Source organism: Barbatula barbatula (genome assembly GCF_947034865.1).
Source record: "Barbatula barbatula genome assembly, chromosome: 11".
NCBI lineage: Eukaryota > Metazoa > Chordata > Actinopteri > Cypriniformes > Nemacheilidae > Barbatula > Barbatula barbatula.
The window spans coordinates 13,990,948-14,015,364 of NC_136774.1; the positions used below are offsets into that span (position 1 = coordinate 13,990,948).

The following is a 24,417-nucleotide window of genomic DNA, read 5'->3' on the forward strand; positions in this document are numbered from 1 at the left end:
AATCATTATCAATGTTTGTATTGTCATATGGTCTTAAAGGCTATACGCAAAAATGAAGATTCTGTCACAAGTTACTCAAGTTGTTCTAAACCTGTATCAATGTATTTCTCCTGTTGAACACAATAAAGATATTTGGAAAAATTCGAGCAACTGACATTTATGGAAAAAAAAGATATAGTAATATTTACGGTAGTCAATGATCAGAAATATAAGTTGCTAACATTTTTCCAAATATCTATCTCTGTGTTCATCAGAAGAAATACATTTATTCCAGTTGGGACAACTTGAAGTTGAGTATATGATTACATCATTTTCATTTTTGGTTGAACTGTCCTTTAAAGATGTTCAGAGAACCAGCCACCAACCACGGAGTTAAACACTGAGGGTCTTAATGTGAATGTTTGGGGGTGGGCGGTTCTTTGGATTTACACCTCAAATCTTATCAATCTGTGTCTGCCCTTGTAATCCATACAAGTCAAACCATTTACCTCTCGTTTTGAAGAAAGAATCGCCTTCATGTTCTGAGGTGTGACTCGAAAAGAGCCTCCAGCACTACGAGAGCCAAATTTTTGACCTCTACCATTCACGACCGCAGCCTCTCGCTCTTCGGAAAGGGAGCAGCACGCTGGCCGTAACTCAAGCCGAGAGGAAGTCGACGAAAAAGAATAAATGCCCCTACAGTTTAGGTGTTTCCTATACATATGCACACACATCCATATCCCCACAATGAATGTAACTGATGCTCAAAGGCCATTGAACGGCAATATAATTGCCCTTTGCATTGTGCATCTCTGAATGGGACGGTTACCCAAGAAGCCTCATGTTGGTGTAGGTACGTTCACTTTGAACATTTCGCAGACACAAAAGAGAAGCCACGGGAGGAACAAAGATGTGACGATTCACCACTGTTACCAAGTGCTGTAAGACACAAGTTGAGTTGGACCAGGGAGGCTGACAAATGACTTATGACCTTGATAATTTGCACAAAAATAACATTCTCTGAAAAATTGATCTTTGTCATTATCTAGTACATATGTTTAACTTTGTGGGTAATACATATGAAATCTGATGCATTATGTTCTTTCAAAACACGTTCCTAAACTTAACAGAAGTATTTAATCAAAAATGTTATTTTGCAATTCTAGATCGTTCATGGATAACATTATCTATGATTTCACAAGAATAATCCTGACTATCTGAGTTACATTGATATGCATCGTCAGAGACTGCAGACTAGTGTTCACAGGAAGCCAATGCATTATTCATACCTCTTATTCAGAGGCTCATGTGACATTTTCTATTATTTTCTTTCCTTGCTTAGATAACAATCTTTCCAAAGTTTTTTTTCAAACTGTGTAGTTGTTCTGCATGCACAGGTGTATGTGTATCTGTCAACAAAGGCCTCTAAACCATTACCTGATTAATATTTTATGGCATCCACATAAACTGACATCCAAATGTTCCTTTTGACTGGATGAATAACAGGTACCATGACATTATATTATGGGAGAAATATTCTCTAACAAGCAGACATGAATTTCAAAATGTTAAATGTCTTCTACATTTCTTGAAAATAATTTTTTTTCAGTTTATAGAACGCATCATATACCTCACCCCCACATGCCCTCGCTCTCTTTTTCACTCTTGCTCTATGCTTGTTGCTACAGTCTCGAAGCAGATGGAGACTACGGCCCAGTTTTAGCTTTTGTTCTGACGTCCCCAGAGAGTCCGAGCCCTTTCCTTGGCCCTCCCACTCTCCTTATCTCCAATGAAGTTTAGGGACCTCACTTTTCAACTTAGCATACCAATGGGTGTTCTGCTCAAAGTTTTACATTGTTTTATTCAGTTTTTAACACTTTAGTGCAGTGACATCCCTTGATATCCAAAAATAGGGCCACCTTGCACCGGGTTATATTGATCCACATGGTGAAGCTTCTACATGACATGTCAATCATTTCAAAAAATGGTTGAAGAACTTGAAAAAAGCAAAGGAAACAATTTATCACCCCGACCCCCACCCATAAACAATAACCTTGAGGAGGAGGGGTGGAAATGTTTGCTTTTACTATAATTTCTTAATTTAAAGCATTACAGTGTACATTTACTTGTACATTTCTGGTCCAAAAAGGGCGAATTTGCATGCACGTTGCACACGTATACGAAACACACTGATGGTCACTGAAAATCTGACAGAATAAGGCTGAAAGGCAACATGATATCACCAACACGCACGAGCCTCTCAAGTTTGTGCGCTCCTGCGCAAGAGCGGGTGGGGGTATTTGTTTATGTTTTTCCTCAAGGCTCTACGTCAATATTTAATGAGATGTGTAACCTCAATTCATGCAGTCTCCCAGCTGTTATCAGGAATACGCCGAAAACCGTTAATGCCACTGGTTGATCTCAGACCCCTCTATAAGGGCAGGCGGGGGTCGCATGACATGACAGTTACATTGTGGTCATTTCTAATATTTGAGCAAAACAGATGTCTTTACTGTAGTCTATTTTAGAAGAAAAACAATAAACAAAATGTATGACAAAACTACAATCGTTCTGTAAATAATTTTTATATTTTTTTATTTCAGTTTGTGCATTTGAAACTAAATGTTTTTAAATGTTGTCACTATATAAATTCGATTGATAAATCATATCACAGTCTTTTAGATATAGGGTGAATCGTCAATTTACTAATATCAAAGTTAGGGGAAACAAAATTTGGCAGAATATGAATAAAATAATTTATAAACCTCATAATGGATTTACGAATTGCAGTGGATGTAATAAAAAGCACAAAAAAACATAGATGATGAACTTTTAACATGATTTACAGTTTGTTAGATGCACGAAATCCCCATTCGCGTTGTCGCGAAACATGACCGCGTTGTCGTTTGAGGGTCGCATAACAGGACACACAGATGGTCACGCAGTTCACGGGAAGATAAAGGTATTATGGATAAGGTCAGGTGGTAAATAGCATAGTGAGCGTGTGCATGATATTGCCTATTATTCGCGATGTTAATCGGCAGAAAGATCTCGGATACAGGGCTCAAACGATTGGTTAAAACTAGGGGTGGAGGCATCAAAACGCAGAGGCTACACAGCGAGCTTTAATGAATAATTCCTGAGCGATTCCGGTGAAGTGTTGGGAGGTGCGCGAAAAAACTGTTTTGGATAAATACACCTGTCTAAATATATCTGTAAACCATTTGACAAGTTATCTTGGGTGCGTTCAAATGATGGAAACTTAATATTGCATTCAAACTATGCATGGAAACTATGAAACTAATATGCAAGTGTCAAAAGTTTTCTAACTTGACAAAAACTCTTGTAGATTTACTGTGGTACAAAGCCTACCTGTTTTATTCGATTAATTGAGAGATAGAGTTGGATAGAGTTACGTTTCTTCTTCACCTATTATTTTTTTTATGAAAAAACAACAAAAGCCGATCATTTGGTTTCTTTTACCTAAATATGTGTGCGTATACGTGAGTGTTTGTGTGGTGCGTGCTGGCAGGCGCGTGAGCGTGTGTGTGGCAGACTTACAGCGCGAGTGTATAGTCTCTCAAGTCAGGTCCTGCGGGACTTCACTCTCTGCGCTCACCAGCTGACAGCGCGTGCTTCCAGGAGGACACCCAACACCCCTTGCCACGGGTCGACCAAGTATTTTGTACAAATTAAAAAGCGCCTCAATTAAAACGATTACAGTAAACACTTCTGCCATAAAGAAAATGTTACTCAGAAGACGATAACACCCCATTCAAAGTCAAAATCAATATAATGATGTTTGTTATGGCTCCAGGGTAGAGAACCTGACAGTTGGCATGGGAAATAGCGGATTTAAATAACGCAACAAGCCAGCATCTCATGAGTACTTTACCTTATATGAACAAAAAAAGGTGTTTTCAAACATTTTAAAAAATAAATATTTCCTTTCGTTTTCATTTTACCTTCGCAAGTTAATAACACATCTGTTTCACCAAAACTTTAATTAATATTCGATTTGTGACGCAGCACAAAAAGTTAAATGAGAAGAAACAACAAACCAAAACAAACCGAAAAACGAATAAATAGACTGATGCGGACATGTTTTTTAAACTCTTTAATTATTCACTTCAAAACGCCAACTTGGTCGTTTATACAAATAGCTTAGTTCATAAACCATTTCAAATAAGAATCACAAATTACATGCCAATAAATGGGGAATAATAATTGTATTATTAACAGATTAATGATTATTCAATAATTAAAACGTTGTTCAGATTATCTTTAAATTAAAATAATTTGTAAAGTTCACGTGTGATGATGAGGATGATGATGCAAAAGTGGTTATAGGTATTTTAATAAGGAATCCAGTAAAATGTTTAAAGTTTCGATCATATAACAATAATCGTCTACCACGTTTATTTGCTTGTTCAGATTTTAACCTAATTAAACTGATTTAATAATTAAACTGATTAAATAATTAGATCATTAAACTAATATAAGTATTATAAAATGTGTTAAATAAGTCTATTGGGGAGTTAGAACATGAAAATGCAGTTATGGAAAATAGATAAATTACGTGTTAAAGCAGCCAAAAGGTCTCAATAAATGAGATAAACTCCGCACAAAAAAGTGAGGCAAACTCGTGTTAAGTTTTCATTTTTATTTCTACAATAAAACAAATCATGTACGAGTGGAAAACCGCTCGTTTTCAATTGAACACAAATAAGACAAGGCAAACGGAAATAAATAGCTTACTTCAGCTACAGTCTCCTAGCAGAAGCCGAAAACAATGAAAAAAGTATTTGCAATGAAACAGATATTAAAAATAAACGAATGTACAAAATCTAATGGCTATATTAAATATAATCATCAAATTGGCATTACTTCTACATAAACACAACATTTCTTGTCCCATGACAAAACAAAATGTTTCTCAAGCCTGTGGCCCGTTATATATAAAGTGCATGTAAACTTTAGAAGTTGCAAAATCTTACAGGTTTCAAAATCAAAACCATCAATCGTATCTATATGAAATAGGCGTATGAAAATCACGTATGAATAAACAGGGTCAACATATTTCACGGAAGACAGTTTTACGCGTGACATTTGAGCCCATAGCACTGCTGCTCGCGGCAGTTCACATGGCATAGCGGTCTGGCCAATGTCACGAAAAGGCAATTATAATTCTATTGGCGTACAGTTGTCGGACACAACAACATAAAACAAAGTTCTGAAACCAATCAAATGGATAGATAAAGCTACCCATTACAATGGACATATTGGGCAAAGGCATCGTTTACGATTGACACGATTGATGGAGAGTGTAGGCTTGTGTCCCTAAAAAGCGCGGTGGTTGGGCAGTTTCAGTTCAGAGAGCTCGTCCTCGCTTTGCAACTCCAAGTGCGTTTCGTCTGAGTCACTAAAGTGCGAGTGCGGGGAAAACTCTCCGTCGCTTCGGTTCGACCTAGGCGAGTCTTTATTGCCTTCCGAACCGGATTTGTTGGTCCCAGAGGGAGACTGAATGTCCTGCTCCATGAAAGAAGCGAACGCTTCGTCCTCAAACTGATATGGTATACCCGACAGCTGAACGGGGAACCCTGCACCCGCGCCTCGCCGACAGACGTCCGGCGATCGTCGGGGTGAGTGATCCTCTTCGAAAACATTGGCAGACATCAATTCGCAGTTTGGCGGGTCAGCTTTAGCACCGGGGCCCTGGAGCAAGTCGGACAGGGCGTTGATGTAGATCTGAGCCATCTGTAGAGTGTCATATTTGGAGAGCTTCTTGTCATTGTCGAAGGCGGGGATGACACTGCGCAGCTCGTCGAAAGCGTGGTTCAATCCGTGCATCCTTCGCCTCTCCCGAGCATTGGCGGCCACGCGCCTCTGTTTCTGCACACCGTTGGTCGTTTTACCGGACGGGGCCCGCTGTCTGCCCTCATCTGCTCCCACGGTCCCCTTTAGCCGGCACAGCTCGCGCACTTTGACAGGACTCTTGCTGCTCTTCCTGAAGCTTGAGCTGTTGCTCGAGTCTGAGGACACGCCTTCCGCGCTCGAGCCGGGCGAGTGCAGCAGGTATTCGGCGTGTGCCGCGCAGGTGCCAGCCTGCACGGGAGCCAGCCAGGCGCGTGGGTCACTGCTCGCCATGAGTGCCAATGCTGGTGGGTACTCGCGCTGCTCCCCCCGCCCCAGGCTCGGATGCTGGACGTCGAGTTGATTCACCTCCCTCATATCCTTGCTTACGCCGTCCACGTTCATTCCATCCATTTGTTGAGGAAAGTTTGTGGCTATGAAGGAAACACGCCGTGGAGGATTTCTCTTCTTACACCTGTTGCTCTCGCGCAGTGGTGAAGAGGATTTCTTTACTGATGTCTCTGGGCGACTCGTCGGTTTTAAAAGCGGCACGCGCCGGGGAGCCCCCCTTCTCAAGCTGGTCGCGTGGCGCTTTGACCAATAAGAGCACGCGGGGCAGGCGCGTGTAGGCGACCAATGAGAAGTCGCACTAAACCCGATAGTTTATTTATTATGCCCAAACTGTTTTTTGATAATGTCGCGCTTCAAACCTGTTTAACTAGAGAATTACGATCACAATGGGTCGTCCCACCGGACGCACAAAGAATCTTATAGGGATGAACTGAAGTTAAGCGGCGTGCTTTCTTACGATCCATGCACAGGAAATTAGAAAGTCTATGCCAACATATTATCGGTAAATATAGTTTATTGAAAACCTTCATTTAATTTCGTTTATTAATTAATCAATTATTATTTAAAATCGTCTTATTGCAGTGCCATTGAATAAGGTTTGTTTTAAAAATCGTATTCTTTCGGATTCAAATAGGAAAAAAGAGAATTAGGCCCACAATGTTTAACATGAGCATTGTCTTCACCCATATCGGCGCAAACACTGAATAAAAGAGACACGCGTCATCTTGTTCGATTGGTTAATGCTTACGAATAAAGAGTATTATAACACATCATTGATTGCTCATTGTTTGTTTTTAAACTTTTTCACGGTATGCATTAATCTTGTTTTACTACATGAAACATTTATAACATTTGCTACATTCAAGTTTGCAGCAGTTTTGAGGAAAACAAAATGCAATCATTCGTTTTTGTGGCGCGCAGTGAAACACCAGTGTTAATACCAGATTTAGTTTCGTTTCCTTTTTGAACAAGTTCAAAACCTTTTGATCCGATTCGAGGAACGCCCTTTGAGTAAAAGAGCTTCTCAAAGATTAGAAACATGATATCGAGGCGCGACAGTCCCTTACTGTCACAAGCCAAAGGAAAAAGCAAGAGCAAAAGGTTAATGATAATAATAATAATAATAATTTATACTAATACGAATTATAATTGTTATTAATATTGGCACATGATTTTTTAGGTCATTATTTTCAGCGATATATTATTATTATTTATTATTAACGTTTATTCATGACATTTTTGTTCAAATAATTTTATCAGACAAACAAAAAGAAATTAGAAATCACAGAAAAATTAAAACATTTAATATTTATTTAAACATAAAAATGTATTTATACATAAACTTAAAACTATTTATACACTTCCGTGAGAGTAATATGCTTCGACGGTGTGTATATGTCATATAACTTGGCTATAGTCAGATGCTGCATCATCTGCAGGCTACATCAACAGGTACTTGGTAGCCACTGGAGCAAGAAGGGCTATTTAAAGCAAAACTGAGATGCAAAATCATGTTTTTCTGGCATTGAAACTCCACATGAATCTTTTTACTTTTATTCATGAATTCATAAAGTGCGGAGGCTTGCGGACTGGCGCCTGACTTCACCCCAACTGGAGCCTCACCCAGGCGGCTTGTGTGTCTTGGAATAGGTCCTAAAGCAAACAACAGGTTGGGATTGCTGCCGTCGATTATTAAAGTGTCTCAGGGACAATAGAGACTCTATGTTCCATTCGACACGCCTGAAGCAGTCTTTGGAGAAAGGGCACAAAATGTGTCTAGATGGGGGCTTCCACCGCGATCAAGTCTGCATGCTGCTTTCTTCATTCCTGTCTCCTGGGAGACCCAGAGATATCGCGTTGATACAAGTTGATAAAAGTCACTGGGTTTCCAAAACATGTAGGCCTAAATGTTATTTATAACCAACGCTACTAGGCTACTACTACTTATTATAATAAAATTACAGATACATGGGATATACTATCAAAAGCAATACATTAACTTATTGTTTTAGTAACAAACAAAAAAAAAACAAGTTACATAATGTAATAAACTCTGAATTAAATAAAAAAGAAAAAGTAAACGAATCCTGGGTTAAAACATGGGACTGTAATGATTCATCTGATGTGGTAGTTTATGTGGTATTATACAAACCTAACAATAAACGAGATATCAGAAGTCCTAAACATGAGAGCAGAACAGGTGCTCAATGGACTCCTTCAAATTCTCAGAAACAAAACGTTGATAGGGCGACATCTAGTGGACATGCAATACAGTTACAGTGAGTGGAGATTTACGACATCTACATACAAATACATTTGACATTAGGTTCTCTTACAACATGCAATATTCAATTGAGTTAACTGTACCATATTTAACTTCTTTGAACAATGGTTTACAGAACATTTATATGTTTTTTATTATGTGCAGTGAAAATATAAGACTATTATACTCCCGATTCAAGCCATTTGGTATGAAGTTTGGGATGCAACCTAATGCTAGTGTAATCATGCCATACATGTAGTAGTCAAAGTGTTTTACAGACTTAGAAGGAAGAGCTAGGACGCCAAATACGTTTGGAACACATGTTCAGGGTCAGACTTGTGGCGTCTTGGGCTGACAAATTCTACAAGCACTAGAGCGTGACTGGAAATGCTGTGGTGCCATTCACTTTGACCCGCAGTGCATGAATTCTGGTTCACAGTCAATGGCCAGCCAATAGTGACCACCGCTCTTATTGTGTTCAAACCTGCTTTTGTGTTTGAAAAGACAAAGTAGTTCTGACGTTAAATATACATAATTGTAGGATAAACACAGTTTGTAGATGACATATTGAATTGTTTTTACATAAATACAGCAGTTAATACAGAAAACACAACAAAAACCACTGTAGAAAACATGTTTATTAGACAAATTATACACAGAAAGCTTTGCCACTTGTAACAGAGGCCTCAGTTTGTTCCATTTGAATAATATGCAACACATACAACAAAATAGGCCTATATTAAATACTGTACATTATACTCGGTTGAAAATGAAGTAATCCTGTACAATTCTATGTTTGAAATTTAAAATGTTACCAGGCATTGCAGGTTTTGCATGCTTCTTTTACAGAAAAAAACCCTGCCTCCTTTTCGATGAACTCAAAAATCGAAATGCAATGAAGTGAAAATAATATGCCTTACTGTCAGCGAGACCGTGGAGAACGTTGTGTAATGTGATAGTGGCTAACCGAGCTCTACGGGCTCAGATATTATAATCTATATCTTCTTTAATCCAACAAAAAATGATCTGCATGTAAAATATACATTTTTAATGTCTCTTTATATTTCTAAATAAAAATCTTTAAACCAATACTAAATAAAAATTGCTCCTATAGTCTTTCAGTAATCGTATCTTAAGAAAATTACATCTAGAAGGCTTGCATCAAAACACTGCCGCTCTATGCACAACATTTGCGAATTAGTCAGAGGATAACAAACTGAAAGCTCATTCTAAATGACTAACATTAGTAAATATTAATACAGTTTATGTTAGTGAAAAGAATTTGTTCATTTTTCGTCCTCAAAATGTCATTCTTTTTTAAAACTCTTACCACACCTGGATGGCCTTGTTTGAACAATTAGCGCTTAAAAAAAGTTAGATAAATATCACCCCTTAACATTTACGAAATTAAATAGAAAGTGATTTCAATTAACTCCTCAAAAGTGGCCACCGTACGGCGTAGTCATTACCTTGAGGACTCGCACTTGAAAAGTAAAAAAAGCCTCGTCTCCAAAGGCTTATATTAGGAATTCTGTTAAAAACAAGCTTGTTCTTTGATCTCCAAAGCCTATGATGCACAGCTGCAAGCAGGTGGCATATACGATGAAGCTTTTCTACAAAATGTTTGAGTCCTGGAGTGCAGCTACAGTGAATACAAACTCCTGATGATTTCAATGATGTAAACCAATGTAAGATGATGGCACCGAAGCAACTTCAGAACTAATAATACAAAAAAAAAGAGAGAACTAAAACTACAGACAGCTTTAGACATTTTTTTGTTGTTGTTAAAACTCTCTGACTAGACACATTCCACACATTAAAGATTTGTTATACTTAAAGTCGGAAAGAGACATTTAGTAGCATTTGATGTACCCCCCTCCTTTATAATAACTTTTTTAAAAGTTCAGTGAGTCTTTTTCACAGAGTGTCCTTTAAAGACTGCAGATCTCATCTTCAAGCAGATGGCAGAGAGGATGAGAGGCCCTTAGAAACAGTCACACGCTGTGGGACCTGTTGCAGCGGCGAGGCGGCGGAAAAACTCGGAAGTTCTGATCTCCACGGGTAGCCGCTCGGATAGACGGGAGTATTGAACATTTTCCAGCACTGAGATAAGCGTGAAGTGAGATTGATTGGAGATTGAGTTATTGCGGGTCTGTAGAACACTTGGCAGACTTAAAAACGAAACAGTAAACATACCAACGTTACAACTTTTAATGCAGTTGTTGTTTTTTTTGCTCTGCCCACAAACGAGCTTCAAAATGTGGCAAAAAACTGTTCACAGGGGACATCTTCCGACAACCACGATGACAAAAATGATCGCTTTATTCCATCCTCAGAGTCGGCGAGTTCAGGCGAGACGAGCAACCTTCAATGTCAAAACCAAGAGAAAACATCAACCAAAAATGAACATTTGTATTTACATAGATTTCTTTTGTGGGTTTGTTTCCATCTCGCTGGCCCAGGGCCCCTGCAGTTTATATGGAGGTGCCCCTATCCGGGTCATTGCCATAGCTAAAGTTGGGGGCCGGGGTGGGTTGATACGGGATGCTGGACATTGTCTTGATGGGGCTGCGAAAGAAGCCTCCGTTGGGGGCTCGCTGTCGGAAGGGCCCTCCAGTCCGGTGGTCCTGGACGGCCCCGAAGGTGAAGCCGGCCGCCGCTTTGGCGGAAAGGTTGCGGCTAAGAGTCTGGATCTGCTCAGGGATAAATGTGGTGGTGGTGATATGCGTGTTGCGGAAGTCGCTGATCTGCTCCAAGGCCTGCCGGGCGGCCGGGAGGGAGTCCATGTCCAAGGGCGTCAGGTCGATGGAGGAGGTGGAGAACTGTTTGTGGGGGCTCTCATCCTCCGTGCACAAGCTGTTAACCCGGTGATGAAGGTGCTCCAGGTCGATCTCCTTATCGTCCTAAAAGAGCAAAGGGAGGGAGGGGAGTGGAGTGGGGAAAGTCCAGAGGAAGGATATAAGGAGGGAGAAGAGGAGGAAGAGGAGGAGCGAAGGTTGTTACAGGATCAGAGGAGAAAAGAGGTGTAAAGTGAGGAGAAGGAGGTGTTCAGTCGTAAGAGAAGATAAAGAGCAGGATGGGTTAGTAAAGCAGGATGGCCGTGTGACGACGTGAGGTGGTTAATAGGGAAACGGGGTGAAGCGATGACCAGTATGTTGGGTTTACAGGAAGTGGGCATGTGAATGTTTGGATTCGGTTGCCGAGGAAAAGAAACCATAGAGAGGTTGAATGATGGTTGAGATGATTTTTTAGGGAATGTACAATAAGCGTGATATAGAGAGAAAAGAGGGAAGGTACAAAGAGGAAACAGACTGAGCTACTGTAATAAAAACACATCCATTCTTAACTATTACTAAACCTATACACTATGGTGAACAATATGGGATTTATTTACACCAACACATTAAAGCCGTCTGTCACAGACACATGGATTGCTTATCTAAAACATCAAATGTGTACAGCCTACTGAAAAGACCAGCATCCATGCTTTTTACCAGCAGAACTTGTGAGGTAAAAGCAGCATGGTCGACCACAATCTTGCTGTTGCTTAAAGCACCAGCTTTAAAAACACATGCAGGTCATTTCAGCAGGGTTTGTTTATAGTCTACAAAACCTTTCCACTTTCAAGCCGTATGTAACCCCTTCTCAGAACTAACCAAATAGAAGCATGTTTTTTTATTTAGTATGTGCAAGTAAGTAGGTGTATTTTATGGATTGCTTCAAAAACACTCACGGTGATGTGGGGGCTGATATTGCGCCTGCAGCGAGCTCACAGAATAAAAGGGCGTCTTGTTTGTGGGCAGCGTAAAAGCACTTGTTTCCAGCCACCACCATCAGGCAGCGTATAGACCTGAGTAAAGAGGGGCAGGGGATTCCTGACTGGGGTTGGGGGGGGGGGGGGGTGTATGTGTAGGTACCTTTTCAAGCACCACATTGGAGCAGGGCAATAGAGGAAGGAAATAGGAGTGACGGATATAGGGATTTGTGGGAAGGCTGTTGCGTGAAAGGACTTTTGCAGTGTTTTCTACTAGCTAGGGAACTTTAAGGTGTACAACAGTAACTCCTTGATGCTAATTTGAGATTAACATTTAAGATTTGAACAAATAATTTAAGTTTTAAATATGTATTTAATTTTGACCATAGACTGTATAAAACATGAGCCTATGGTAACGTCACCCGCAGGTTTCTGAGGAGCTGTTTTGAAGCTTAAAGGGGGCGGAGGCGGCCGTCTCCATCTTAGCAGCGCGTCACTCCCGGATAATTGAAAATGGGCAAAGAGGCGGGACGTGGTTGGAACTAAGGCACCTGGTTGCTGAAAGCATCCGTCACTCAAGTGGCCACGCACCTATTTCGCAGAATTTTAAGGCATAATATAAGTTAAACAGGTGAGTTATAAAGAAATTCACAGTTGTCATGAGGGGTAAAATTAGCTATATAGACCAGGATTTTGAAGAAACTGCTTTAAAGTTGCCCATTTTAACATGGGGCTCAATGAGATTCTGCTCTCTTTTGAAGCCATGCAGCATCTAGCCGCCAGTTAATGAAATGCAGTTTAAATCACTTCTGGGTTGGCTTCACAAGAGAGATCGGAAGGTTGCAGCTCGATTTTTACACTATATTCAATAATTTACAGACTGGAGTTTCTACTAAATAGTGCAAAATCTTTAAAAACACTGTTGTTGAACATACACTGGATGTGAATACGAAATATACTGGGAAATATAATGCAATATAGGAAATAATACACTTACACATGGATATATTTTCGATATATGAAAAGTGACATTTTTCATGTATTATTCAATATATCGTAATATATTACATATTTACAAATACACTACCGGTCCAACATTTAGGATCACTTGACAAAAGCATATCTCATGATCAAATTGATTTCATTTATTTCAATTTAATTAATTTACATTGGATGCTTTTAGACAGAATATCATTCTCACAGTTACAATAATGTTATTCCATGGTTTTGATGGGTTCAAAGTACTAAAACGTGGAAAAAATTGAGAATGAATAAGTGATCCTAAACTTTTGACCTGTAGTGTATATATAAAAGGTTTTTAATATATTAACAGCTAAAATATGGAAATATATGTCCTTTTGCGTGAGGTAAAGTAGGCACTTCCACTTCCAGCAATATTTTTAGCTAAAAAGTAAATATGGCAAATTTACTTGTATTACCCGTCCATAAGTCAAACCTGTGTAGTGTTATACAATTTTGCCAATAATGGTGATTAACATCAGTATTGAAAATAGTAATATTGAATTCCTGAGACTTTCCTTCCTAGTGTTACCAAAAAGAAGTCCTCCTGTGGATTCACGCTCAGCGGTTTAAACGCATGTGCATTCCTACGAGTCTATTGAAAATGTAACGCACCGTAATCTGTGCAACAGGCGATTTCTTAACCTACGTGGGCTCGAGGCTTCAGAGTGTGGAAAGAATGTAGCTCAGTGCTGGCAGAAGACAGTTCGCGACGGAATGGCGAACGTGTGCCTAAGTTTGGAGTCGAGGGGCGTGGCACAGCATGCAGGTGACAGGTGATTGGAGGAAGGCCTTAGAGTGAGCATGATATCCGTCTGTGGCTCATGACATGGCTCATCTTGCCTTACAGACGGTCCATCTGCTTGCGTCTGCACGCATGCGTGAGTGCACACAGAGAAGGCATGGACGAACAACGGATGGCGCAGGCAAATGAGAGGATGGGAGAGAGATTGTATTCAGAGAGGTGGGGGAATGAGAAAAAGACAATAAACAAACAATCAGCACATAGATGTTGTTTTTTCGTTTTTATGTCCAAGGAGCCAGATACCTGGAAGTGTGAGATGATAAAAATGGCATTTTGCATTTCTCTCCCATGCCCGCTTTAACCCCCTCAACACAGAGTACTTATCTATAAAACAAAATAAAAGTTGTTTCAGGCTTTGACAGCAGGACAACATGATTTGTTTGTCTTTTCTGAAAGAAATCAAACATTTTCTAAGGTCAGAGAAATGACTGATTGACACGCAGAGCTGTTTGGCGTTCAGCGGTCTCTGCTCCGGGGGTCCCATGAGGTCCCACTTTCAAATACCCACTGTAGCAGCAATGAAATTACTATCAATAAAATATCAATACAATTTCGTTTGGTACGTTTAGTGTTGTATATGGAAAAACCGCTGGGTATTTGAATGTAGACCTCATACTGGGGTCTCGAAGCGCTGAGACAAGCACAACATCAATGACACAGCAGACATCTGAGGTGAAGAACTTCTCATCGTTTTGTTTATCAGGAATGATTAAGACACAACGCTCGGCACGTGAAATGGATTTTTCACAGGATAAACCTCTGATTCTCTGGACCTCGGACCACCCTCTCGTCCTCTCTGGATTGGCAGGTGCCGCTCAATAAAACACATCTGACTTGGGTGGCAAACCATGATTTTGTCATCGTGAGCTTGAACTCGTTTTGACGACTTGTCATATCAATTCATTTCAGACCAATTGCGACACCACAGGAGGAGCCGTGAAGGCGAGATCACAGAGAAACAGAGAGCGGAAACTAACAAACTAACGTTATGGATACATGTGTGTACAAGTGTGTGTGTGTAAGACACAGAGACACAAAATCATTCTACTGTTCTACCAGGTGTCAAGAGATATCACACAGAAAAGAGGAAGCAGTCAGGAACAATAAGAATGCACCAAGACACAGAGACACATCAACCAAAAATAAAGAAATTGCATCATGCCGAAAGATGGAAGACAGTTTTAAGGATGGGTTACAATGGAGTTTAGGAAAGAAAAATGCTAATACAATTTCTAATGTATAAGATCAGTATCTGTTCTGGTTTTCCTGTAATAAAAATCATAACATTCTGTAAAACTAAACATATTTTTATTGAGAAGGAATACTACATAAGATATTAAGATGTTTTGGGCTGAATTCAGTCAATTTTTAACCCCATCTTATTCAAATTAGTTCGTAGTTCTACAGAATAAGCTAAATTGTATGTTTTACTGGAAAACAAGACATAAATACTGATTGAGAAAATATTTTTATTTGCAGTGACAAATGTGAAAGCTGCTACACTACTAACTAAAGAGCTTTTAACTGCATAACCGAAACCGGTATGTGACAGGTGTTATCGTTTCTCGCTGTCTGCTTAGGTTGCTTTAGGCATTAACACTTTTAGCGCAGTGGAGCATGTGTGCGAAATTTGCACTTATCGGCGTGTGTGTGTGAGTAAATATCTGTGCAAAGCTCAGCCAAGTTTCTAGTCTGGAAGACTGCTCCGAGGAATGAGCTCAGCTCAGCATGATCTCACCACTGGGGCAGAAAGGAGCGGGGTTCAAGTGTGCCTGCCAAAGCGCTCCAGTCCTTTGAGAGAATCTATCAAACTACACCATGCTAACAGCTGGATTTAATAGGTTGACATGCGTATGTGCAGGGTCCAAAATTAACGTTTTGACACTTTGGGCAATGATGGGTGAAAATCTTTTGCAGGATAAGGCAAAGTTTTGAAGATTTTTTCAAATAATAATATTTTGAATAAATATTTTTTTAAATCCTATATTTTATGACAAATAATGCTTGCTGTTTTGATGAACAGCAAATTTCAAAACATTTTCTTGAGCAAGATTCATAAAATTTTCTTTAGCAAGATTCATAAAATTTTCTTGAGCAAGATTCATAACATTTTCTTGAGCAAGATTCATAACATTTTCTTGCTTTGAATGTTTTACAGGAAATATTTGATATGTAAACGACCCTTGTATGTTGGTAACAAACCAACGGCGATACCCATTGACGTGCATTGGTTTATTGTCCGTGTAATACAAGTGAATGGGTACCGCCGTTGTTCGGTTACCAACATTCTTCTAAATATCTTTGTTTGTGTTGCGCAGAAGTAAGCAATTCAGGTTTAAAATGATAAAGGGTTTAATAAATGATGGCATCATTAAACTATTTGGGTAAACTATACCTTTAAGTTGCCAATATGGCACCTGCACATTAGACTGCAACTTACAATATATTTACTTACCAAAGTATATTTAATTGAATGTTAATTTTGGACCTTTCTTAAATGTAAAGCCAAATTAACAATTTGTTTTATCAGACATTTCGAGAAGGACCCTAAAAGATGCTAATTCTTACATGCAGATCACGTATGAAATGACCAGCCGGTTACACACTGCTTACTGCTCTGGATGATGGCCTTCACAGCACCGGGTAAGGATGAGATGGACTCTGTTTTGTGGGGTCATAAGTAGCCTGCTGCTGACCCTGACAGATAAAAGCTTGCACATGGCAGGGTTGTTGGGGAGGAGGCCCATTGATCAAAAGCACTGGAGAGATAATTTGCTTTGGTTTGTTAGGTGGAACGCCGGAGATGAAATGTGTATTTTTGCCTGTGGAGAGCTTGATGACACGTGGGGAGAGGTCAGGTGCGTATGCCGGGGTCGGGGGTGGGGAATGGCTCTCGATCGGAGTGATGAGGGAGATTGTGGCGGCATGTGGATGGGGATGTAATATCAGAAACAAACACACACATGTGACAGCTGCAGGAGGCAACAAGGAGCAATAAGAAGTAACTCTTTAAATCGAAGCAAAGTTGACAGCAACATCAAACAGGTTCATTCTCAAGATATGAGCGTTCTGTCTCCGCTTCATCTGCATTACACTGAAGTCACTAAAGCGTGGGATTGTTTGCTAACTAATGTTCGCTGAATGCCAAATCTCATATGCAAACCAATGTAAACTGAAAACAAAGCAAAACAAAAAACTAAGAAAAATAATGCAACTGCACTGTAAGAAATAAACATTAATTAAACATAATTATTCAGGTATACGTAGCTTTTATCAACACATATACTTTCTATTTCCTGTTTATTCTTTTTCCTATAATAGATGATGTGCTGGGCAGCCAATTGAGCAACACCATGTTCTTTATTTTGAGAGGTGTGTTTATTTATTACTCCACACGAAAAATGAGCGTGTAGGGAAAGTGCTTTGTCTGCTGTTTGTAATGGTGCCCGCCTCTCTCTCATTTTAGGCCCGGCTGTTGGTTAACAGTCCTCTATTTTACTCTCAAGGAGAAATTTAGGAGAGATGTTGCTGTCACATTGAGCTTGATATTCAATACCAACTGGATCTCATCTGACTAGGGAGGTTCAAACCAAGGAAGCAGTGTATGAATTTGAACTAGGGCTGTCAATACAATGCATTACTTCAAATAATAATAATTAATAATAATAATAAATTATAAAACTATGCCCATTCTTCTAAATGTTTTGACAGAGTTTTTTGAAAACCAGACTTTAATGGTGCAAGATACTTATAAAAGGCTAATGATATTGACTTCTAGTCAAGGTTTCCATAGACCATGTGGCCCATAGGTCTGCCTTTGATTGACAAATCTATTATTTTATAAATAGGTAGCTGACAAATACATGTGTAAACGTGTCCTATGGTGTGACGGCAAAAATTTAGGGGAAAAATAACAATGAAGATAAATCTTTTTCATGCTATTTTATATTATAAATATTAATAAAATAAAAATATTATATTATTAAAGGAGTAGTTCAACTCATAATTTGTCTATGGAAAGTCAATTTTGAAGTGAACTGCCCCAACTGTTTGCTGTCTATATTTTTACTATGTCATTCTATTGGACATATGTACAGTACATTTGTCAACTACGCATATACTTAATTGCAAAATATATAATTTTCTTAAATAATTGTATATTGAGTTAAATATATTAAAATAAAAAGCTTTGTCCCTAAATTATCTTTCCTTGTTTTTTTTTCTTTTTATCAAATACTGATATATAACCGTTTATGTAACTTCCATTCATATTAATCAACACACCATTTAATTCATCCAATAGATTGACAGCCCCAATTAAACCTTTCAGTGCCCAATGTTTAAAAGACAAAATCCACTCCCAGGACTCTCACCTCCTTCGAGGGCACTCTGGAGCCCTTTCTCCGTGTCCACCAGGTCTCCACCGATGCAATAAGACAGGAGAGCACCACGCCGGCCGCTAGTACAAAGAAGACCCCCGCAAAACTGTGGATGTCCAGCGCGCTGCCGGTCTTCCGAGTGCCCACAGGGGAGTACAGGTCACACGGGCTGTCCCGCGGCCACCACTTCAACTTCAGAATGTCCATGTCACCATTCTGCTGCAGCTCCAAGATCCTGAACACAGCAAGAGAATGGACACATGAGTCAAACCTTGGCTAGTTCTGACTACTTGAAATCTGCTCATAGTCGAGTGGATTTTGATATAATGTGAAATACAGTAATGGATTTTTGCAATTGTGTGTGATTTTTTGCAATTATTTTGTAATATTTGCACAAAAGTCTAAACAGAAAGGTACAGCAGTTGTCAATAAATTTAGGACAAATAAAATAACTAGAATAACCAGTTTAGATGATAATTATTCAAACAAACAAACTGAAAGACTGTATTAAAGCTTATCTGATTTATAATGAGACAAACATGAACCTTCCTCATATCATTTTTGCTGTCTAAGACTGGACATTTAACTGTTCTAATATATTGTATATATGCGATAACAAAAATAGACTTGTGTTATATCCTGAAATGTAAAACCTGATTTTAACACATTCAGCTACATTAAAACACATTTGCTGTGTTTGCATTGAGATCCATGTATCACCCTATAAATAACTCTGAATGGTCCCTGTCTACTCAGTGGCATCTGTTGCTGCAGTGCTGTTTATTTTCTCAGCACCAGGGGGCAGTACGTCCCCAGTAATACAGATACACTAAAGCATCCCCTGCAGCTCACAACCCTGAAAGATTAGCTTTGTGATAGAGTGATGGCAGCCTGTACTAATGCCAGTCCAGCACCTCAAATGAATAGTAATGAATACAGGACATTAGGTTCCCGGAGAATTCGCCTCATTGACTGACTGATGTGGGATGCAAGGCGGTCTCTCTCTGGCCTGACTGCAGTCATCTTACTGTCAGCCCCAGAGGAAGAGACTTACGAATGCTTCTATTCACATCCAAACTGCAGCTGCAGCAATACAGCCCTGGAAATGTTTAGAGAAACACAAGAATATTTTCCAGTAAAGGTTGAGATTTACTGTATTTGAAATGTAACTCCACATATTTTCTTTAATCATTCACGTCTCATCATTATTTAAATGTATAGAATGTTTTTTTAAGGGTGTTCACCTGAAATCACCAAATAAATAAGGTCGAGAAATGTATTTTACAGATGAAACGCTGCCCCCAAAAGCTGCTTGCAATGCAATGACGGGCACAATTCATGCCCGCCGAGATGCACCATAACACTTTAATATGCCGTGACTGAGTAAGCAAATATATAATCAATGTCTTACTTATCTATACGGCACACTGTTTAGAATTATTCAGCAGCATTAACAAAATCTCAGTTTCCCTCGGTCCCTATTCATGTTCAATTGAATTATAACAACTTGCACCGCTTTTCATAAAACATATTGTTCCAAAGCAGATTTCTGAATCATAGCACAGTGAATCAAACCTAATGAGAAACCACAAAAATAACATAAGATATTTAGGTAGATCTTTTGTTTTCAAAACTATTCCTACTGACACAAATGTTCATCTGTCTATTCCAATCATTAATGATCATTTTGAAAACTGTAATGTGATGTTCAATTAAAGGGTTAAAATACTAAAACAGAAGAAATAAAAGGATGCGGATACTATGTGATACTAACAGATACTGTTCGTGGCTGGTGTTGGATGAATGTTCTACCATTAAAGTGATAGATCTGCATTTTAAGCTAGATCTTCACATGTTGTACATTCTCACTGATGTTTACTATTTCCCATAGCACTTAACCACCATGATGAATGGCTTCTGTGATGAGATGGCTTTTGTGTTGGGTAACATGGCTATTCCTGTAAGACCTCACGCCCACTGGAGGTCAGATCAGGAACGACTACCACACAGCGTTCCCATGAAAAATGAGTCCGTGACATTTATGAGTGTTGCCGTGATGAATGTCAACACACTTGATGGCTCGACATGCTGTGTGTTGGTACAGTACTGTGATAACAGGTTACCTGGGATTGAAGGCAAGCTTGAATTTTACAGACTGTTTATCTAGATTTTATGGCTCAATAGGAATTTTCCTTTTTGGGTGAACTGTTCCTTTAGTCAAAACTATGTTTAATACAATTCAAAAGCAAATTAAAACATTAACCTGTTCAACTGCAATTCTCTCCATCTCTATAAGACACAGCAGATACTAAACTCAGACTTTCAATTCAGCAGCAACTTATTTTTTATCACTGTCTGACCTTTAAATGTTGTTTATAGACACATTGTTCGGTTAGTCTTTCAGTAAAACATATTGCTCAGTTCAAAGACTGTGTTGTAGTTACAGTGTCTCTTCACGGGGTGAATGACCATAGTTCAGTTTACACTGAAACAGATTTAATTTGCTATAAAAGCCGGGAGCTTATTTAAATGTTTTGAGAGCTCAGATTTAAAACTTGCAAAAATGGAGGAGTAAGAAGTATAATCGTTTCTATAATGTATTGATGTAACAGTATTCAGTTTACATACTCAAGTTTACTCAAGTAAAGCACACATTTTCCTGAGTAACGTATTACAACCCTGATAAAAGAAAACCGTATCCTATTCTTGTCACTCTTCAAGGGTATACATCCAGTTTCTAACCTTGTGGTTTTCTAGAAGCTGGGCAAATGAACATCTTCGGTGCTTAATGAATTAACACCCTGGTGTTTTTAACAAACTCGGAGCGGTGCGATCCACAGGCATCAGCAGAAGGCATTTTTCCTGCGAGAATCAACTGTCCAGTTTCGCCCTTGGGTATTCACCACATGTTTGTCTTCCGCAGACTCAGGAGAGAGTGACAAAAGACCTCTCAGAGGGAAGCAGATTTTACCTTGTTTGTTGAAAAGATAAGCCCTCGATGGCCATATGCTGAAAGAAAGTTGCTGTAGATTTAAAGAAATTGGAAAACTTTTCTGCGTGTTCACTCTGGCTAAACTTCACGACCGAGTTTCTCCGTCTTGACATTTTGTTCACAAGACGTCCCCCTTTGCTTGCTCCTTTTTAATAACTTAGCGGTTTCTGCCTTTTTTCTTCATAACCGATGCCACGCTCGTGCTCACCTCGAGATCTCGGCGAGAAACAACAGCTTGACAACAGTAGATATTTGTTTTTGTTCCCTCTTCTCCCGAACCGAGAGTGATAAATAAAGAGCAAAGGGGATTGAGGATGAATAGAGAGAGATAAGTGGTGCGCCTTCTGAAAAGTTGTGCCTGACAGATTTGCTAAAGCAAGAGCAAGCAACAAATTCACCTGCTCTGTTTTATTTATCCCCCGTTCTGTGGCTGACCAGCGGCTCTGCTGAATGGAGTTCAGCTGACTGCATCCTACGTTTCATATCGGGGACTGGTCCAGATCAACCAGGTTCTCCATGACAACTGGGTGTTTCAGTTTAACCATAACAAGCTTTCATTTGAAACCCTGAGTTCGTATCTCGCTCTCTCTGTGTTTCAGCTGCGGTTCCGTTTTGTTCTTTAGGGATCGGGCGGGTGGGGATTCGTGGTCCTCTCTTCAGGCCTGCCTGTCGTGTAGTCTACTCGCTCGCCTCTCGGGCCCTGCGCGCTGATTCGAGTGTGGACTGCTGGAGCTGTTGCTATGACAACCAGCTGCGGCAGAAATGATCACGTTATTAGATGTCTCTGACTGCGGGCAGACAAACTACTTGATAAGCGTTGGGAAAACATCAAGAGAAAGGGAGAAGAGAAGACAAAAGCAAGCCTTCTTATGCTTCTGAAATACAAAAGGATTTTATTCTCAGTTTACAGTATAAATTTGAATATCAAAGCGGTGCAAAAGAATGAAAGTGATGGGGTAACTGTCGGTCCAATTTATACTCATTTAATTTGAATCAGTAAGTTATTTGCCTCTTTCTCTGTGAGTATGTACAGTATATATATATAATTTTTCTGTACAGAATTTCTGACATATCCGCTGATATAAAGCACGTTAGAAAGATGTGAAATCCCTGCTCAAGTTTTAAAATCAAATAATTGTTTCGAGTAGTCATTCATAGCTACAAATAAAGAAGGTAACGTATGTATATTGCCGTAAATAGTAGATACTGAAATGAATACTATTATTGACACTACATTTTATTATTTTGAACAAAAATTCTGGGGGTTGGCTCTTTGAAATGGTCTTACTCAGTCAATATTTAAGATTTCAAGGTTATATTTTCACAGATTGTTCTGTATATTATGAAGAATGAGTTTTGGTACAAAACAGTAAATCACAAAAAAAGCTTTTGCTGGGTTTTAACAGACAGGGTAAGAAATGCAAAACATAACAGGAATATTCGATTTTTGAACCCTAATGTATCTTGTTCTCTGACACATGGGTGTTCACGTTAATAAGTCATCATTATTATTTTCATAATATATTAAGCATTTTCAGTACTCCTGGGCTTTTCACAGGTTCAGCTGTCAGCCAGAGCCCAATCAGAAATCTGATGTGTTATCACATTTTCCCCTTTCCATTTTCTCTTCTTTACGCTAATGATTTCAGATGGACAAGGAGTCCAAAATGTCATGTGTTCCCAGCACAATTTGCTAAGGGAGCGACTTTTGTGTAAACAGACGACATGTGGCCATAAACAGTCTGACATGGGTATGTGCCCCGAGGAGCAGAAGCAGCTTCACATCTGTCCTGGAAATTGACTGGCACTGTAGGCTGTAAAATGTCAGGTATAAGTGGAGCTCGCTGTGGTGTGTGCCATTTTTAATAGGGTAATTGGACTTCAATCATTGTCTTGACTCCTCTAATAACTCATGAATCGTGGCTTCCTGTGCAAAACTCGCTGCAATACAGTGCTAAGATGTTGTTATGTGGTTGTTAAGGTATTGAGTGTTTTTAGCATCTTGCTATGTGGTTGCTATGAAGATCTGGGTGCTCATGGTGATTTAGGGTGCTCTTTTTATTCAAACAAAGTCTGTTTACGGAAGTCGTGCAACTCCGCAGCTATATTTGCAATGCCTACGGGCAGCAGTTTCAATCATAGCAAGACCACAGTCTTATCTACTTAAATAGAAGACACGCATTCATTAAATTGCTAGCAACAAACACAATTATATCGCATATTTCTGACAAACGATTAAACCTGACTTCAACTGTACCATAATTTTTGTTTCCTAAGCTTACATCACCTAAAAACACAAAGTTTTTAGCTGTGCGTGCACAGGTTGGCAAGCGTCTCACGAGACTCTATGTAGAGCTCCGCCCCAGAGAATCATCGGTCTTTATCAATTGACGAATTGTGCGTTGTAATGTTGGGTTCCCGTAATAAAAGCAGCACAAATCACAGTGACGTCAGTTTCAACAGTTAATTCAATGCTATAAAAATAAACTAAGATCAATTACCAGGACGAATAACATCCCCACTGTCCTGTTTTTATTGGTACGTGTTGTGACACTAACCAATAATAACAGTGTTGCCTTACACATATACACACTAACTGTTTGTTTTTACTCCTGCTACACATATCACATCTAATCATATAGAGTGATCACCTGACTCCTGATATTATGTCTTTACTTTCTCTCCGTTTATAATAATCTCACACACCACGTGTGAACCAGCACCGATCAATATTGTGAAATATAGATAGCAACCTGACATAAATTGCGCATACGTGAACGATTACAAACTAAACGACACGCTACATTTACTCTATGAACAGTAAATCTTCATGCTTGAATTGGAAGCAAATGGCATCAATCAATGTATCTACATACTGTACATCTAATAAAACTTGCACACAGGCATATGCATTCAGTCCCATGGAAACAACAGCGAGAAGATGCCCGTGGCTTTAAAGAGTAAGTTATACTTAAAACCCTCAGATTTTAAACAGATTCACTATAATATGCCTGGCAGACA

The 24,417-nt window shown here is 39.3% G+C and overlaps 2 protein-coding genes across 2 annotated transcripts in view; both read right to left on the reverse strand.

Annotated features, from left to right (window-relative positions):
* Positions 1-5,319: 5,319 nt before the first annotated feature.
* On the reverse strand, positions 5,320-6,246 carry atoh1a (atonal bHLH transcription factor 1a; the record flags this gene model as incomplete). Its single annotated transcript, XM_079468535.1, has 1 exon — positions 5,320-6,246. The coding sequence occupies one exon, from the start codon at positions 6,244-6,246 to the stop codon at positions 5,320-5,322; it is 927 nt and encodes a 308-aa protein (XP_079324661.1).
* A 2,824-nt stretch (positions 6,247-9,070) lies between these two features.
* grid2 (glutamate receptor, ionotropic, delta 2) overlaps positions 9,071-24,417 on the reverse strand; it is a gene marked incomplete at its 5' end in the record, with an annotated part of 127,323 nt that continues 111,976 nt past the window's right edge. Inside the window, 2 exons of the mRNA XM_079468127.1 lie at positions 9,071-11,349; positions 18,399-18,639. Of these exons, the coding sequence (XP_079324253.1) occupies positions 10,921-11,349; positions 18,399-18,639 (670 nt within the window). The 3' untranslated portion in view covers positions 9,071-10,920. The remainder of the gene's footprint in view (positions 11,350-18,398; positions 18,640-24,417) is intronic.